The 18,287-nt window shown below is 46.5% G+C and overlaps 1 protein-coding gene across 1 annotated transcript in view; it reads right to left on the minus strand.

Annotated features, from left to right (window-relative positions):
- ATP6V1C2 (ATPase H+ transporting V1 subunit C2) overlaps positions 1 to 18,287 on the minus strand; it is a 462,596-nt gene that overhangs the window by 365,994 nt on the left and 78,315 nt on the right. The window contains exon 4 of the mRNA XM_069605972.1: positions 2,435 to 2,520. Within this exon, the coding sequence (XP_069462073.1) occupies positions 2,435 to 2,520 (86 nt within the window). The remainder of the gene's footprint in view (positions 1 to 2,434; positions 2,521 to 18,287) is intronic.

The following is an 18,287-nucleotide window of genomic DNA, read 5'->3' on the forward strand; positions in this document are numbered from 1 at the left end:
GGTCATGCATGTAGAGTGAGAGGGAGCGGGCGGGAAACACAGCAACCATCACACTCAACCTACTTGGCAACCACTTCCTCATATTCTTCTTTCCTGAAAGAAAGTACATTTGAAAAGGCACAGCCTTCATGATATGTCCTGTAGAGAGTGGCCCTCACTCAACATCACATGTAGGCTTTTTGAAGTGGGTCACTGCAGCAGCGTGAACCCGGGTTTGTGACTTGATCATGGACTCAAAGCAATGACATGACAAACTGGGGAGCACCGTGTAAGCAAACATCCTGCTCATCTGTACACTGCAGAAAGTTAACATCATTTACATAACTTTGCAACTATGCTGAGAATGTATCTTCTGCACATAAGACAGACACCTAAGACACGCTGCCGTCTTTCCCTACAACAGAGATGCTGGGACAGTTTCTGAACTCATTTCTAAGAAGTTACATGCATGTGTATGTGTTTAGTATGTAGATACATGTGCCTCGACCACAGGTTGTCGGTAGTGTTCATACCGATCCATGGTGTTCAGCTGTCTCCCACGACAGGTGGGCGAGCATTGGGCAAGGGACCGCCACTGCAACATGTGGCCACGCCCTTCATTGTGAATAGAAGGCTTGAATTATTTACGCCTCTGCCACCTTGAAGCCATTTCTCTAAATCCTTCAGAAAACTCTGTGGACTCGTCTAATGTAACCTCCTCCCACCCCCATCGCCAGCTCCTCAGACCTGTAGCATTTCCCACTGCCCACATCTCCCTCCTCCCAACAGCCGTGACGTCCTGTGCCTGTGAGTGCACATGTCCCCAGTCTTAGCTTCAAGGACCTGGAGCTCGGGCACCCGTTCCTGCACTGCTCTTGCTTGAATATTGCAAACGCTTCCTGACTGGGTGGTGCTGCTGCTGTGTTGCTCGCTCATTCATCTTTACTTTTATTCACTTCATACTACACGATTATTTATTTTGTTCAATATAGAGGAGAAATATGTCCGCTTGTGGCCGCAACTAATCATACATCTTGCTGTAGCAGGCACCGCAATGAGTAAAGTGAGTTATATATATCAAAAGGAGAAAAGGATTACCCCTCTCTATGCCGGCATAGAGAGGGGTAATCCTTTTCTCATTTTGATATAGATAACTTGTATTTTTCTCCCGTTTCGAGAAAATGATCCCCCAAAAGAAAAAAAATTGGGAGATTACATTCACAAAAGGTTCTTTGAGTAAAGTTAGGACATCACTAGGCATCGGGAAACACAGCCTACATCCTGTAGGTGGGGACTTTTGAGACCGGCCATGCCCTGGATTACTGTTGAGTATTTCACATAATGCTATTGGTATCATGGCCCAAAGAGATTTCGGAACAGGGAGAGTGAATTGGAGCTGTGCGTACATGTACCTTATTGAAACCCTAAGACAATGGGCTTCATTAGAAGTTTGTCGGTATCTCGCCGGTAATTCTGGTGGGATACCGGCAAACTGACCAACTGTTGCTGCCGCCTGATATCCTTGAATTTCCGGAATATTACAGGTGGCAGAAAAAAGGTGGTAAATCCCCATTCCATGGAGTCCCATATGACTCCATGGAGTTGACTGCCGGTATTACCGGCACTGGTATTACCAGTGCCGGTAATACCGGGAGTTTTTTGCGGTGGGGTTCTGATTTACCTCCAGATCTTGGCTGGAGGTAAATCAGTGACACCCAACAGCAAACTTGTAGTTTTGATGTGTGGTAAAAGTGCTGGTCGTGGAATTACCAGCATTTATCCTGCACCGCAAAACTTGCAATGAGACCCATATCCTTAAGGATTCATTTCCTGATAGGGAACCTGGAGTCACGAAAGCAATGTGAGAATCTCATCTTGTCATGGACTTATGCAATCTATATTCCTGCTAAGTGCAGGGAAAAGAACTACCAATAGACGGATCAATGTCTTGTTAACGAAGCGCAGTTGCATACATTTTTCTGTGCACAAGTCTACATTTACATAGAGGGGGTAGCAGTACTGGGTAGGAGGGGGAAATTTAATTGGGGGCAGTCTGTCCCAGTGCGCATTATAGTTGCCAGATAGTGGCCAGTCGCAGGAATCAGGGCCAAATGCAGACAAACTAAATGTTGCAGCATAGGGTGGAGCTGCTGGACCCCCCTTTAAGGAGTATCCACATGACTCGGGTAACATGGATGCATGGGGTTCACATAGGTTTGATAACCTGCTGGCCCTCATTCAGCCCTTCTTATACATAAGGATGCTCTGCCACTTATGCACAGGGGGGCCGACAACACAAGTGCTGCCCACCCAGCCCCCTCCACACACACACACACTTCCTATAGGGGAAGATCACAGACAAAGACGAGTCCTGTATGTTTTCGATCGCCGCATAAGCTGATACATGTAGCCCACATTTGTGCCTAGATATTCAAAACCGTTCACAGCTTCTTACCTCCATTTGCTAGTAAATTTTCGTGGACTTTATCTTTGGAATCCTCCATTACTTCTCCAATATACTGTGCAATTTTCTTAATGATACTGAAAAAGAATTGAGAAATATTATTTAACTATTCAAAAGACCATGATACACCAAGTCAGCAACCGTACTGATTATTTGCACACTAGGAAGTCTTACTCAGAGGCTATTCTGAAGAAATGGGAATTCTCATGAATAGCTAATAGACTGGTACACAGCATGATCGCAGATGCATGGGGCCTAATGCCACATCGCCGAAAATCTGAAGGATGCTCAGAGCAGGCAGAGGCGGTCAGCTCAGCAAAAATGGAAGGTACGGCACCAGAAGAAGCGAAAAGACAGCAAGTAGCCACAACAGAGGCCCGTGGCCGAGAACCATTTCTTCAATTGGATTCTTGGGTTCAGCATCAAATTGGCCCAAAAGAGGCTGGGTAATAAATGAGATTTTGGACCAATCTACTTGCAGTATCATTAGATACCTTCATCAGAACGCTTAAAGGAACTTTGGACAAGCCAGACTTTGCTTATACTCAATCATGCAATAGAACCCGAGGAGGGGGGCATTACATGTCGGGTAATGCCCACAGAGCGAGTTAGAAGCCCGAGCAAAGCGAGGGCTTTATTGTAACCCGGGGGCATGACACAATCAGTATTGCCCCCTATCAAGGGTTCTATTGCTATTACTACGCCAGCACGTTGCCCATGGGCACCCACACAGTAGGAGCCGCCATGTGGAAAGAGGTGTCCTGCATTTGGTACATAGTTGAAAATGCTTGAAAACACTGAGTATGCTTCAAAATGGACTCCTTGCTATGTGTGAAGGCACTTGGGTGTTGGGATACTACGATATATGATATGATATGATAACACACCTATACACAAGTGTTTTAAGGCGCAACGAGGCAAGGAAGGGGGAACAGAGGGAGGACAGAGACTACGATCTTACTAGGCCAAGTGACATTGGGATTGCGCAAGTGCATGGGACGGTGGAGGGTAAAAGTGCCAGGGGAAAGGGGAGGGGGCCGAGCTCTACATGGGATCAAGACAATAACAAGAAGTGTGGCCATCAGGTGGCACGTGCAAGGGTAAGTGCAGACAACAGGTGTCCAAAAGTGCAGGTAGGGGGACTCTACGGTTACAGATACAGATCCAAGTGCAAGGGTTGCCGAGAGGCAGTGCAGGTGTTTAACTGGGCGGGCATGGACCTGGGCCTGAAATCAGAGGGTAGCCAGGTGACCAGTGCAGTAACAGACAAGAAATCAGGAGGGGAGAGGAAGGGAGAAGGCAGAAGCAAAGAGGAAGGTCTTGAGGTGTTTGCGGAACCGGAGATGGTTCGGCTCAAGTTTTAGAGGGGCAGGGAAGCTGTTCCAGAGGGAGGCGGCACCCGAAGAAAGAGATCTACCCCCAACTCGTTTCTTGGAGAAGTGACTGACCCTGAGTAAGTCGGAGGTGGAGGAACGAAGAGCTCGAGTAGAAAGGTATTTACGAAGAGAGAGTTGGAGGTATTGAGGGCCCCGAGCAACAGAAGGCCTTGTGGACACTGCAGAGGGTTTTGAACTTACATGTGAGTGATTTGTTACTCACAGAGTCAAGCCACACATATCACTAAAATCTACAGAAATAGCATGATTTTCCGACATCACATAACTTTGAAAACAGAGCATACAGTTGAAATATTTCATAACATAATACAATACAGCAAGCATAGCATGCCATAAAACAACAAAATATTGCTTTTAGGTTGACGGAGGGTGGGAGTGAAGGGCCATGAGTATATGCACTGTCTCACTCCCTCAATATATAACATGCCAGCTGTAGAAGCTGTATTATTCTATGGAAGCATGGTAGTGTGGGGGTGCTCTCCTGAGAAATGTTTTTAAATAATGATTTCAAATGGTGATTTTACAGCACAGTATTTTAGAAAATTGGGTATGAAGCAGTAACACATGAAAATATTCAAGAGATGCCAGGTCACCAACAATACACAGGAGCATTTTCCAACATGTTGATGATGCATGTGTCCACAATATATGCCAGCACTGCTACTGTAACATACACTTTCATGATGCCTGTGTACACAATATATGCTAACACTGCCACTGAAAAATATGCACTAGGTGATGCCTGTGCTGACAATGTATTCCAGCATTGGAAGATTTGGATAGTTTGTTGACTATTTCTTTTATGTGTCAGCTGGTCAATGTGGGTGATTTGCATATATAATGTGGATTTCTTTTTCAATAGCAACAGATCGGCCACCTTGGCGAGTCCTGCGGGATACTTCTTGCCTGACTGAAAGGTTCAGCAACCCTGGTTAGCCTTGTTTAGGAGCTATTCATCTGTTTGTGACGTTATAGAAAACATTGGGCCTCATTACGAGTTTGGAGGTAGCCATGCCTTTTTAGCGGCCTGGCTACCCCCAAACTAGGGTCCGGGTCCTGAAAAATGGGAATTACCGGGCCATTCCGACCTTTGCAGGCCCGGTAATTCCCATTCGCGGGATCCGGACCCGGTATGTCCCCATTCCCATTTGACCCCCCATAGGGCTCAATGGGAATGGGGAGGATGCTAACAACGGTCCCGTGAATAACGGGGCCGTTGTTAGCATCCTGTTCTGCTAGCGGGTGTCGCTCTGCACGTCTGGTCGGACCAGGCATACAGGGCGGCCCTGCAAGCAGAACTCGTAATATGTAGAGTGATAATGGCGCCGGCAGTACTACCGGCGCCGCTATCACTCTACCGCCAGGGTCTCAATGAGGCCCATTGACTCGGGTGGTGGACTGTGACGCCTCTTCTGGAAATTGGTACAGGTAAGGCATAATGACATTCTTAGTCCTGCCATGCAAAACACATAGAAACACAAACAACCTTCCCCATAAGGATTTACAGCATCTGAAAGCAACATGAATATTAATAATTTCCGGGGGGGCGGAGGGGCAGGGTAGCACTTCATGCTGGTTTCTCTTCACACTTCTGAACACAAAAGCATGTATTATCATGCAATGTAATGGCACTAAGTGACCTCTGAGGGATAAAGGGCTGAGTTGGCCCTGCTGGAATTCAAACGTGTGACATGCCAGAGGCAAGCACTTCATGTGTGAGCTCTATCCCCAATAGCAGAGGATATGTGAAGGCTCAGACTTCAATAGCAGTGCCTGGCAAATGTCCCCATAATGACACCTGTGTTAAAAACTGTGGGTGTTACCAGTCACGCAATAATTCTGATTACAAAGTTTTTTCCCCCTTTGGTCCAGGACCCCTCGAAGTGTATCAGTAAAAATCACATACGGCAAAACAGAATAAATACAACTCTGAAAATGTTACAACATGCAATAATTGTTTTAACTCATGGCCTGAATGCTAAACATATAATACATGTAAATTCCATCCCTTAGACAGTTGCAGTCTCGAGCGGAGTGGGGAAACATACATGGCAGGGTCAGCAATGCCCCACAAGCCTCGGCGCCCGTCGTTACTTATTAACATACACAAACTGTAAAAAAAAAAAAACGCTGCACATTCCTTATAGTGAGAGAGAGAGAGAGAGAGAGAGAGAGAGAGAGAGAGAGAGACCACAAGACTAAATACTGAAGCTTTTCTAAAATGAGAATACATGACAATATATTTTCCCTAATTCCCACTCACGCTCCTACACACACACACTGAAAAGCCTAAGAAGAAATAAAAAATGCAGAGATGGAAAAAATGAGAACAGCCCTGGCGCTGGTGAGCGACATGGAAAAACACTCTGACGGAGTCACCGTCTCCCCGTGTAAATTAATAATCAAAGGATGTGGAAACAAAAGACTCTGAAAACTCATGCCCCGTCCCTGGAGATCTGGAGAGGAGCAGTACTGACAGGTTCGCACTGCCTCGCCTTACAGGCTCACTTGTCCTTGAGCCGCTGTTTGCGGAATAGCGTCAACGGACATGCGCGTAGAAAACCGCAGCTCTTGATGCTATTTAGTAAACATCGGCTGTATGCGCGTGGACAGTGGAGCGAGGTATACAACCCAAAGAACAACTTCATGCCAAAACAGCAGCCATAGCCCTCAACTCACACGCTTCTGGCGGGTGTCACCCGCCTTGTAAAGAGTGGACTCACCCGCCAAGACTCCTGCAGGCCCATTCATTTCAATGGGCCTCTCACCCGCCAAAAACAAAATCGGGTCTTTTCACCCGCTTTTGCGACTCAAATGGTTGAGAGCTATGAGCAGCAGCCGTTCAAAGGCAGGCCTGGCAATGTCTATGTGCTCTTTGTTCGACTATTATGAACCCTGGTGATACGGGGCCGGAAGGTCTGGGTCCCTGGTGGAGGTGGGCTGTGAGGTGTGGGCACTTGACCTGTGGCGCAGCGCTGGCACGTGCCGAAATAACACCCTGCAGGCTGGAGTCGTGGTGGCTAATTGCCTGGCCAGCGGGAAGCAGCTGGCCTCTTTATTAACACTAACACGTGGGGTCTCCCACGTGTGCACAACACGTGACTGTGCCTGAGCCCAGGAAGGACTTAGTCACAACATCCCATGCCAGGTCTATAAAACAAAACAACCACAACACATAAACAATACTACAGTAAATGGCAAGTTGCTGGGACCACTTTAATCATGGAGAACCATGTAGGGTATCAGTTAAACCTCTCACTTTATTGGCCCTGGTACAACCTGTCCATCACCCACATGCAGGCAAAGCGGCACCCGTGTTACCGGGGGTCACCTTTAAGTTGCAGGAGTAGTCCTTGGGGTTTCTGGGGCAGAGCTCACAGCAGCAGCAGGATTGGTCTTTCATGATTGAGCACTTGCGTGCAGGAGAGCAGCTCAACACCCTCGTCGCTGTTCAGGAGGGGTGTGGGGCAGGGTACCCAGCATCAGCAGGATTGCTGAGTCCAGATGAAGCAACAGTGTGCAGGCAAACAGCTTGACACCCGCGTCGCTGGTTTGCTGGAGAAGGGTGGGTCCAGTTGTCTTGGGAGAGGTGGCGCAGCAGGCAGACGAGCTTTACTTTTGGTCCCGGCTGCAGGTCGCTCCTTTCCACCCCGCATGTAGGCAAAGCTGCACCTGGATGTACCAGGGACCACATCTGCTGTGTGGATCCTTTCTCTTCCATTATTGATGAAGGGGCAGGGCGCTATTGCACTTCTCATGCTCCGGACATGCTCCAACAGTCCAGAACGTTCATCATGGGACAAGAGGTTGATAGCCTGGTAAAGACCCTAGCCGCACTTTCCCCCGGAAAGCAGCAGCTGGGTTTGATCTTGCCCGATAGGGAGGGAGAGGGTGGCGGCCGTTGGTGTGTGATACCACATTCCTTCTTACCCCCGCAGGAGGTGACTACATTAACTTGGTGGCCGATGCCACTCCTTCTTACCCTCCCGTGGGACAATCCCAACGTGAATGCTGCGGTCGCAGCCACCGCTACTCTCCCCAGGCGGTAGACAATCATTCTGATGCAGCTGCCAAGGCTCGTTCTCTCCTCTCTGTGATGCTGGAAATGCATTGGAGGGACAGGGCCTCCCTGTCCTTGTCCTGTAGTCCGTTTTCATTTGTGTTCTGTATTGTTTTCTGCCCAGGAGTCCATGTGGGACTCCTGGCAGTGCAGCTCTTCCAGTTTTTGATTTGATGTACAGACCCACAGGATACCCTTATGACACCCATGGGTGGGGGTACAATCCTGTGCCCCTATTGTATGTTTTTGGGCACCTGTGTGTGGCCCACAGAGCAGGGTATGGGCTGGTGGCAGCTCCATGCTGAATTTGACAGGTGCTCTGAGTATCCCCCATTTTGGGATACCCAGGCCCTGCCATTGGAATCAGTTGATTCCTGATAGGAAACAAGATGGCCCCTGTGGCCTCCTGTTACCTTGTTTTCCCAAAGTCCTGGGAAGCCCTGACTCTGTCCCCTCCCCCTGACTGGCTGTTTGGTGGAAGTTCCATATATGTTGTTGTTGTGAAGTCCAGGCCAGACTGGCTGGAGCCTTACAGTGACTGTATGTTGTGGGTACACCCTGTGGGTGGGACCTGGGTGAATGGAGTGCGTGACCAATATGCACTTCTTGTTGTGGATGTCTGGTTTCTGGTGTTTGACACAATGACTGAGACAGCCCTGCCCGAAACTGCTATGAATGCAGTGTGTAGTGTCGAATGGCTGGATACCTGTCCCAATACACATTCCTTGTTGTGAGTGTCTGAGAGGTACGAGTATGGCCTGAATGCACTGTATGCCTTATTGGCTGATTGACTGCTGAATGCCCTTCTGAGTGATTGGTTGCCTGAGTGTGACCCAGCAAAATGAATGGGAGATCAACTAGTATATCTGGGGGCCTCTCACTGCTAGAAATCGCTCAGAAGCTGGAGTTGAAACTAACCTTGAAACTGAAGCTGGATCTCGAAGCCGAGCCTGAAGAAGGTTGACTGCTGTCTCCCTTCACCGAAAGCCGAAAGCCGAAAGCCATTGAGACTGATCCAAGAGAGGACCTGGTTAGGAGCCCCCTTCCTGTGCTCCGAGGGACCATCAAGCACTGCTAACCTTCGCTGAAGCTCCCCGGAAGTCAGACCCTTGACAGGTTGCCGACCGGAGATGGGGACCGCTGAGGAGAATGAAGATAAAGCACTGAACATTCCGTCCACCGTCGTCGACCAGGGTTCGCAAGTTTGCTGTAACAGCTGGAGGCCCGTCAAAGCCGTGTTGCTCAGAAGCGGGGACCGCTGGATGCCGTGCCATCGACGACCGCAGCCACACGCTCCTTTGCCTAAGACTTTTGATTCACGGACACGCTCGTACGCACCACCGCCCGCCTTATCCTGCCGCAGAAGGCCAGGATGTTGATGCGCCGAGGAGCATCCGGTCGTGGGTTTCCTGCCACCCAAAGACCGTAGAGACGCTGGATGACTCGATGCCCTTGCTGGGCCACAGTTCTTCACAAACTCTTTGCGGTCCTGAACTCTCGACATCGAGGTGCCCCGCACGCCTCTTCCTTGCAGGACGTCTTTGACTCATCGTGGATGAGCACCGCCAGGACCGAAGCCGCTGCCTCGACATCGTCGAGTTCACTTTCTTCGAGGCCCATCGACGGTCCATTGCTCCTGCTTTAAAGGGAGTCACTCAAGAAGGATCCCTCAATGCCTCCTCGAGGAACTCTGCTATTCCAGGTACATTGGGGTGGTAGAAACATTATAGAAGGGAATAAAACTAATTGAACAATATATGGACTGGGCTTGTGATATATCTTTATTTTACAGGTTGCCCAGGTGGGGGGATCTCCACACAGAAATGTGTCTAGTGGTAGGGGCCAGTATTCTGCCAATTGTTCTAACCAACTGCTTGCCTCCTATGTCTATTGTTGGTTACCTTTATTAAGTGATTTGGATGACATTTAAGCAGAGTACACTTGATGCACTTTAATGAAATCTAATAATAATTGTGGTACCACTTAGAACTGTATATATTTGCCATTGTAGATTTACTGAGCACAAAGTGAGTTATTGTGATTGTGTACATAACCTTGAACTTAATTATATAAAGACTGTGTTTTAACTAATACAGTGTGTGGACATTCCTTTGTGGGGGCTTGGGGACTACACTGTACTTAAGAACCAGCCTGCATCACCTCCTAAGAATCTAGGCCCTGATTGCTCGCCCATTGCTACCAACAATAGAGAATCTTGGCTGGGGTCCTCTGTGCCTCTCTATCATATAGAGAGCAGAAGTACAGACCCCCCTCCAGTTTTACACTCTCCCCTTGGGCAGGAGATCTTTTACTTAGCACGGCAGCGGGCCGCTTTCTCTCCACATGCGGCAGAGGCCGCTCGTGGCCCAGTCAGGAACTAAACCGGCTGCAGCAACACTGCGCTGATGCCCCTCAGATGGGAGACAATGATTTAATGTGGCGGCAATGGTCTTCAATGGGTCTCCCCCAGTCGAGAGCCCTACTTCAATAGAGTGGCCCTGGTGTGCCATATAACAGGCAGCTGATCACTCGCCGCATCTCTTCTCTCTCTGACGGGAGTTACATTTGATTACTGCACCAGCTGCGGTCTGGGCCACACCCAGGACAGGCTCTCCTGGGCGAGAGCAATTTGTACATTACACTTCCTTTCTGATGCATGCCAGAAAGACCAGCGGACCTTTCATGCAGCCGGTCCGTTTGGTGTTGGGGCTGTGGGGAGGCCGCACTCCCAATTGTGCCCACCATTTTGGCCTTTGGTGCCATGCTCGCCACGGCTTCATGCCGGTCGCATGGCAAGGACAGTCTGCGTCCCTTCTCCTTCGAGATCGGCGGGGGCCGGATACCATCCTCATCGTCAGATGTTATATGACGCCCGGGTCCCTGGTGGAGGCGGGCCGTGAGGTGTGGGCCCCCGGCCTGTTGCGCAGCGCTGGCACGTGCCTAAACATGACCCTACAGGCAGGAGTCATGGTGGCTAATTGCCTAGCCAGTGGGAAGCCATTTGCCTCTTTATTAACAGTAACACATTGGGTCTCCCACATGTGCACAACACGTGACTGAGCCTGAGCCCAGGAGATATGGAGACTTTTCTTTTTCTTAAGTGTTTCTTTATTCTTATTGGGACCGCATTTTGTTTTTAAAGTGTTGTTTTATTGTTTTTATCACATTTAATTTTTTCTTCTGTACAGCGCTCCATTTGCCAATTGGTCAGGTTCACATTTTAACACATGCTTGTAATATAAGTACATTAAAAAATAGGACCCCAGGTACGAATTTTACAATAAATTACAAGTTGGTTTGGAATCGTGGTTTTTGGAACCCTGTTTGGTACTGTCTAACTAAAAATTGAGTTGAATAAATGGTATTATGATTATCAGAATTGATGATGGAGGGCAGGCCTGCTCATGTGCTCTTAGATCTTTCAGCAGCATTTGATACGGCGGGCCATGGGGCTATTCTTAACATCTTGTTTGCTTTGCATGAGCCTACGTAGTAGAGCGTGGAAACGGTTTCAATATTTTCAATTTGGTCACTCACAGAGTGTCCAAAGGGGCACGTTCCACTCAGCCCGTACATTGGGGTGTACCCAAGGGATCCATTCTATCACTCATTCTATTTATCTGAATATAAGAGAGCCGCACAGAGGTCTAATTGCAGAGTGTGGCACTAAAATTCATGAGTACGACGATGATACTCAGTTGTGCCTGCAATTAACAATTATTGTGGATATCTTCCGCTTGAGCAGTGTCAGGATACTATTGAGACCTAGTTGGTAGAAAATTTGAAATTTAATATAGCAAATACCGAATAATATGTGTGCCCTCTTGGGAAACCAAATAATGACATTTCAAGTTGGCTCTCCAACTTAGGTAAATATAATATTTGTCGTACTTTAGTTTCACTTGCCCACTCACTAGGCTTTTAGCTTGATAGTAAATTGTCAATGCAAGTTCTTGTGACTAAAAAAGTTAAAAACTGTTCAATATCAGATTTCTTGCTCCAAATTAAACCCTATATCCCTAAGGATCTGGTGTTATCCTTATTGATGGAGACAATGCTCAGCTTAAGGGCATTCAAAAATGTATACTCAGGCCTCTAAAATCAAATTACCATAGCACTGCCCACCTGGTTGTTGGTGCAAAGAAATATGATCATATCATCAGATTCTCAAAACCTAACACTGGCTGCCTTTCGAATCACCCATACAATTTAAACTCTGTTGCACTGCTTTTAAAGCAATTTGGTTGCAGAAACCAAAATATCTTTCTGTGAAATTGTTCATTTTGGGTGTTCTTCGTGGGACAATTGGTCTGGTTGGATATTCCCCTTGTGAAGAAATCATCTACCGCAAATCACGCTTGTTCTTGTCTTATCCTTTAAATTCGGATTTACCTTCTTATCAATGTATACCTCGCATCTTCTCTCCTTAACTGCTTTCAAGATTTGAAGCCTTGTTTTCCTATGTAAAGTCTTTCTTTATTCTTATTGGGACTGTGTTTTGTTCTTAAAGTGATGTGTTATTGCTTTTATTACATTTTATTGTTTCTATTATACAGTGTTCCATTTGCCAGTTGTTCCTGTTCGCTTATTAACAACTGTTTGTAATTAAGTAAATAAAGAAATAAGGCCCCAGGTCCGAGGCTTACAATGAATTACAAGCTGGTTTTGAATACTCGTTTTTGGAACCTTGTTTGGTAGTGTCTAGCTAGAAATGTGTATTGAAGAAACACTATGTACATCGTCTTACCTTTGCGCCCTTATACTCCAGGGTCCGGTGCGCACAATAAATACTAAACAAACAAACAAACAAACTATTCTGATTATCAGACAACACAAAGAAAAAAACAGAATTGGAAGAACCCATGGTTCGTACATATTTACCAATCAAAACAACATCTGGTATAGTGCTCTACTTGATTTGAATCAGGAATACATACCAACCTTCGCTATTGAGCTCCTGAAGACCATGAAAATGGCAGCAGTGCACTCTATAAACCCTAGTAACATAACATTTGCGAAGCATTGCTTAAGTGCTACATTAACAGCACCTCGTGCCAATTAATTAATCAATAAGCCCCAAGCTGTGAGGCATTACATGAAGTGGTAATGCCCCCCCCCTGAGCGAGGGGTTTATTGCTATTAGTACTGCGGCCCGTGGGATTGGGGTACCAATAGCATCTTTAATTTTCAACTGAAAAAAGACAAAAAATGCTCACCTTCCTTTCCATGGCAGCCATTCAAAAGAGTAAATATAATGAAAACAAAGAAGATGGCGGCCATGGAATGGGAAAAGGGACTATGCATGATCCCTTCTGCCGTTCCATGGCAGCCATTAAAAAGAAAAAGAAAAGAAAATAAAGAGGATGGGCGCCATGGACGGGGACAAGGGACTAAACGTAGGGACGCAAGGCTCCGACTCGTGAGTCGTTGTCTGGCTGGTAAGGACCCGGCAAGGGGCAATCAGATGGACTGTTACAATGTGATTTTCCCTTGCCGGGTAGTAATACCTCATGAACATAGTGTAGCCACCATAGGTAAGGTAACAAAATAAAATTATTATGAATCTCAAAAATGGTGATTCACACAGTACAAATAGGGCATTAAACTCCCTGATATGACATTTTAGATGTCCAAAAATGGGCATTCTCCGTCAGGGAAATATAATGACGAGGAATGACCCCCTAAACCTGTGAGTCCAAAAACTCCATATTAATTAGGGTGTGGAATTATAAAAATACCACCTTCCTCCAAATGGTCAAACTATAATCTTACTGGGAATTTGAAGCTGCATTTGCATACGCAACCCACATTCATGTCTGATTTCGGCGCAGTGGCAAATTGTATAAATGGCATTCGTCCGACATGGGAGGTCCGAAATACCACCTGAAGGTCCAAATCTCAATCTGACATATTTTTGCAAATGTCAATTCAAGTTGAATGCAATGAGCCATGGCTCAAGTTTCTACAATCCTCTTAGAAATAATCAAGGTTTAATGCTATTTTTGGATTATTTGAAAATGACCAGGCAATAAAAAGTAGCCATTTCATAGCTTTTGGAGCTGGTTTCAAAACCATCAAATTACTTTCCGACATTGCTGTGAGAAATCCTATAAAATGTGTTAAAGCTTACATATTTGGGTACAAATTACAGTCAGGAAACCACCTTATTCCAGAAAGTCCGGCCCTTCCTCCCCTTTTCTGTAGTGCAAATAGCTGTCGATGGGTGAGGCTACTCCTTCCTGACTCCAGGACACCCCTCTGGGGACAGTTAACACCTTGTGCAGAGGAAAATACCGGACAGCCCCTCCCTCTCTTTGGCAGGACGGCCCCCATTGGATTAGAGAAAACTGCATGGCTACTTGAGGATCCCTGTTTCCTTTAAGACATTGGGGATCCTAGTCCGAGGGAAATGCATCCTCATTGTTGGCAATCATTGACCTGCCACAGTCTCAGCTATATTCTGACAACTGATGTGGGCAGTTTCCACATTCCTTGATGCTGGGCTAATGAATCCTGCTCTCGTTTACAATGTAACCCTTCGTCCTAGTGCATTTTGGTATGTACCATTCTTAGCTTGTGTTTTCAATGAGATCTGCCAGATATCAGTAGTTAACAAGGGTCCACAGATACTGCACATACGAAACTGCAGTGTTGTAGGATTTCCATCGATGCACTGCCCCCCCTGCACTGCTTTAACTGTCAGAATTCTCCTTTAACCTTTGCTGCAACCTTTGCAGCCCGTTTAGGCTAGGGGATTGGTGCATCCAGGTTCATGGGGCACTTGAAGGAATCCACATTCTATCATTTATGTTGCCAGTTCCTCATTTCAACAAGCTCCTCCTAACGAACACCCTCGCAAGGTTTCAGCATCATTTTGAAAGAGTTGTTATGGAGCAGCCTCAAAAACAGGAGAAGGGGGCAGGCGGTTGGGCATAGAGATTCCTTTTTTGGCTTGTGGCTGCACATGCTGTATGAGATGGGACTCAGAACGTTTGGAGACACTGGGTAAGACTTCAGGGAGGAACAACCAGGGATTCTTGCCCTTGCCCCAAGTACAAATGTTGCACATTCCCAGACAGGCAAATGTCCCAGAAGGGCCCACTGTGTGAAGCACAAGAGATAGTTAGAGTGAGGTAGGAGACAGCCTGCCAACAAAAATGCAGGAAGGCAAACTGAGGATCTGGGCTCTGTCAGCCAGCCTATTCCCTGATCCTAAAGTCCCTGCCTCCCGTGCCCCTTAGCACTCTGCTTATGGTAATGAGTGGAGTCACCAGAGTGCTGTGAGGAGTCAGAAATGAGAGGCAGACACAAAGATGTATTATTCTCCAAGTAAGATAGAGAAACAAAACAAAAAAAGTGCATGGAAATCTCTTTGACTTGATATTAGCAAAAAGATAGTGTTCACAACCGAATGTATAACAATAGTTCCAACAAAAAGGTGTTTCCAAGGAGAAACCAGTGGATCCAGAGGGCGGTTGCCAGAGGGCGGTTGTCACTTGGACTTTTAGGTAGGATAGCAAAAAAACTATCTTTATCCAGCAATTCCTTTGTGTCGTGTTTCCAAGTACAGACCCTTGGATTCAGAGCGTGGTTCCCTTCCCCTAGATCTTTAGGTAGGATGGCAAACAGTGTCTCTTTATCCAACAGTTTCTCTATAAATCCCATAACGGTCTTTCTTTATCTCTTCTGATCACTGTTACAGATTGCTTGGTATACTCTCCTACCAGGAATCAGTCTATGGGTTTTTCAGATCCCCTGTTATGCTCCCATTCCAGGTATCTCCCCCAAAGTCTTTACACAACTTCAGGTCCTTGGTATACTACCCTGCAAGGACTTTTGCAAATGTTCACGAGGTAAGGGGTTTTCTTTCTCCCCCTTTTCCTCTCACGGGCTTTGCCTCCCAACTGCCTGGTATATTCTTCCTCCAGGACGTCTGCAAAAGTTCACAGGAAAGGGTTTTCCTTGCAAGAGGGCTGGACAGAGCATCTTTGCGCTACAGTCCAGCCCCTCCATAAATGGTCCGCTCAGCTTTGTGAATAAGCTGACCTGCGCATTTCGGAAAGCATTGCAAATGAAACAAGTGCATTCTCTGTGCTCCATTCATTTGTGCTGCTTTATGATAATAATCTGGCCCAAAGAGACTTACTGGCAAAGTGGGAAAGTGTAATAGCAGCTTTGTGGAGAGAAGACCTTGCTACTTTGCCATGCTTCTCTATGACCTCTAATGCTCTGTGTGACTCGATTGTTTGCTCCCCTCACTAACCGGATCAATGGTCTAATTTATAGCTCATTTTACCGATCCCATTTGCCCCCCTGTGATTCTGCTCATGTGTGTCACACTGCAATTTTCCCCCCCTGGGGTTTTGTCTCTGGTGTCCCACTGTTATTTGGCATCCTGGTTCCCAATGCAATTGGTGGCCCACTGTGCTTGTTGCTATCCGATGCACACTGTAATTCGCCTGACTGGCTCCTAGATACCGCACCTTGACCTTTTAGCATGCTGAGTTGTTCCTACGGACCCCACTGGGAGACTGAGCTCTCTCGAATATCTACCCTGAACTTCACTACAAAACTATGCTCACCCGTTGCATATTTGTTACCAGGTACTGCATGCTCTCTATACTTTCCAATCTTCCCCATGCTCCCCCAAACTCATTCAGTTTCAACCACTGCCCATTGTCCAGTGCCAGAGATACCAGCCCTCGTAAGTGTACCTCAGGATGTACCCTGTCAAGTAGCTTACCATAAGGATACAATAAATGAGACGTCACCCAAAGGACACCCCTTCTGTGATGTTGCCATGGCCACACTGGATGGATCCTCGAGTTGCCCACTGAGCCCTCCACTAACTTCCTTGCACTAACACTCTATGCTTCGATGCTCAAACACATTATACACATACCAACTAAGACACTCAACGGCAATTCAATATTTATTGGTTTATAGAAAATGTATAAAAGGGCCACCTGTAAATCTCAGTCACTTCGAGGCACTAGGATAACCCTTGCAAAATACATCAAACACCTTTACAATAAATTTACACATCACATTCCTGGTCAATGCATCCGGGCATCGCAAGCACGCAAGGTTCCACTCGAGACACACATGCCTCTATGCTTCCATCACATGACACCCTGAAGGAGAACTGCACGCAGAGCTCAGGATACTGTGGTGGGCCAGAAGAAGGAGTCACATATGACACAGACATTTTTAAGTGCTTTATTTTAAATAAAAGAACACTTAGCTTGCCCTATAGCGATAGGGGAATTCCAACCTAACTAAATTAAACTATGGTCCTTGTCTGCTGTCAGGAAGTAAAAAATAAAAATGTCTTCAGTCCAAACCTAACCCTATTTGACACTCCCACTAATAATGCTAACTAAACTGGTCTCAAAAGAATCTCTCTTCTGGTGGGCTCCCTTTTGCCTTTTTGTCTTGAGGCTTCTCCCAGGGTCTTCTGGTTTCATACAAGTCTATAATATCTAAATGTCTCTTGTATCACGAATTACTCCTTATGATGATCTCTGGTATTGAAATGTCTCTTTCGTGAGATCCTGCAGCTCTTTCCACTGTTGGCGGGTAGTGTTTTCCTGAGCAAATGACCCTTAATCAGTGGCTGAAGTGTACGAAAAAATGTAGTGGAACTATGTTCCCTGCTGGCCTGCCCCCCCACAAACACCATCCCCACACCCAATACAAACCCCACAACTGGGTCCCACCTTTCCTCAATTCTACCCCCACCACTGTATAAAGGTGGAATGAAACAAAGCAAATGAAAATGCAAAATTCATTTTAAATGACCCCATTAACTTTATTCGTTGCCCCCACAGCATGCAGCTGTACACACCATCCCCTTTATAATCACCCACCATTCGCTCCTCTGAGGGGGCATGCTAAAGATTAACGTCACCCCTCCCTCCTACCCCTTATACAGTGCACTGAAGTGCAAGTTTTAATAACTTCTTACACTTTTATTGTAAAATGAAACTGTTCCGGAAAGGTTTCTTTTTAAAATAAAAGTATAGGAACAGTGAAGCTTAGTAAAAAAAAGTAGAGGAGCACCGCTCCCAACCGCTCCCGCCCACTTCGACCACTGCCCTTAATACTGTTCTCTTGAATATAGTCTCTTAAACACTTGCCACTTGCACTAGGTTGCTCCTCTGACTTATTAGCTTTGAACTTTACCCACCTCTGAGATGACTTTACCAAGTTCCTTCTTTCTTGGTGTACTTCACTGTGTACTCTTAACTTGCAATACGTTTCACAACTTTACTTACAGGAGCCTCGCCACTCTTTAACAAATGTCTCTCTTGAAATCACCTCTTGGGGTTTTCTCTCCCCCACGACAGTTGTTTCCACTTTCTTAATGCTTCACAACCTTTTTCCA

The sequence above is a fragment of the Ambystoma mexicanum genome, chromosome 4p (assembly GCF_040938575.1).
Source record: "Ambystoma mexicanum isolate Mex_15411 chromosome 4p, UKY_AmexF1_1, whole genome shotgun sequence".
Classification (NCBI taxonomy): Eukaryota; Metazoa; Chordata; class Amphibia; order Caudata; family Ambystomatidae; genus Ambystoma; species Ambystoma mexicanum.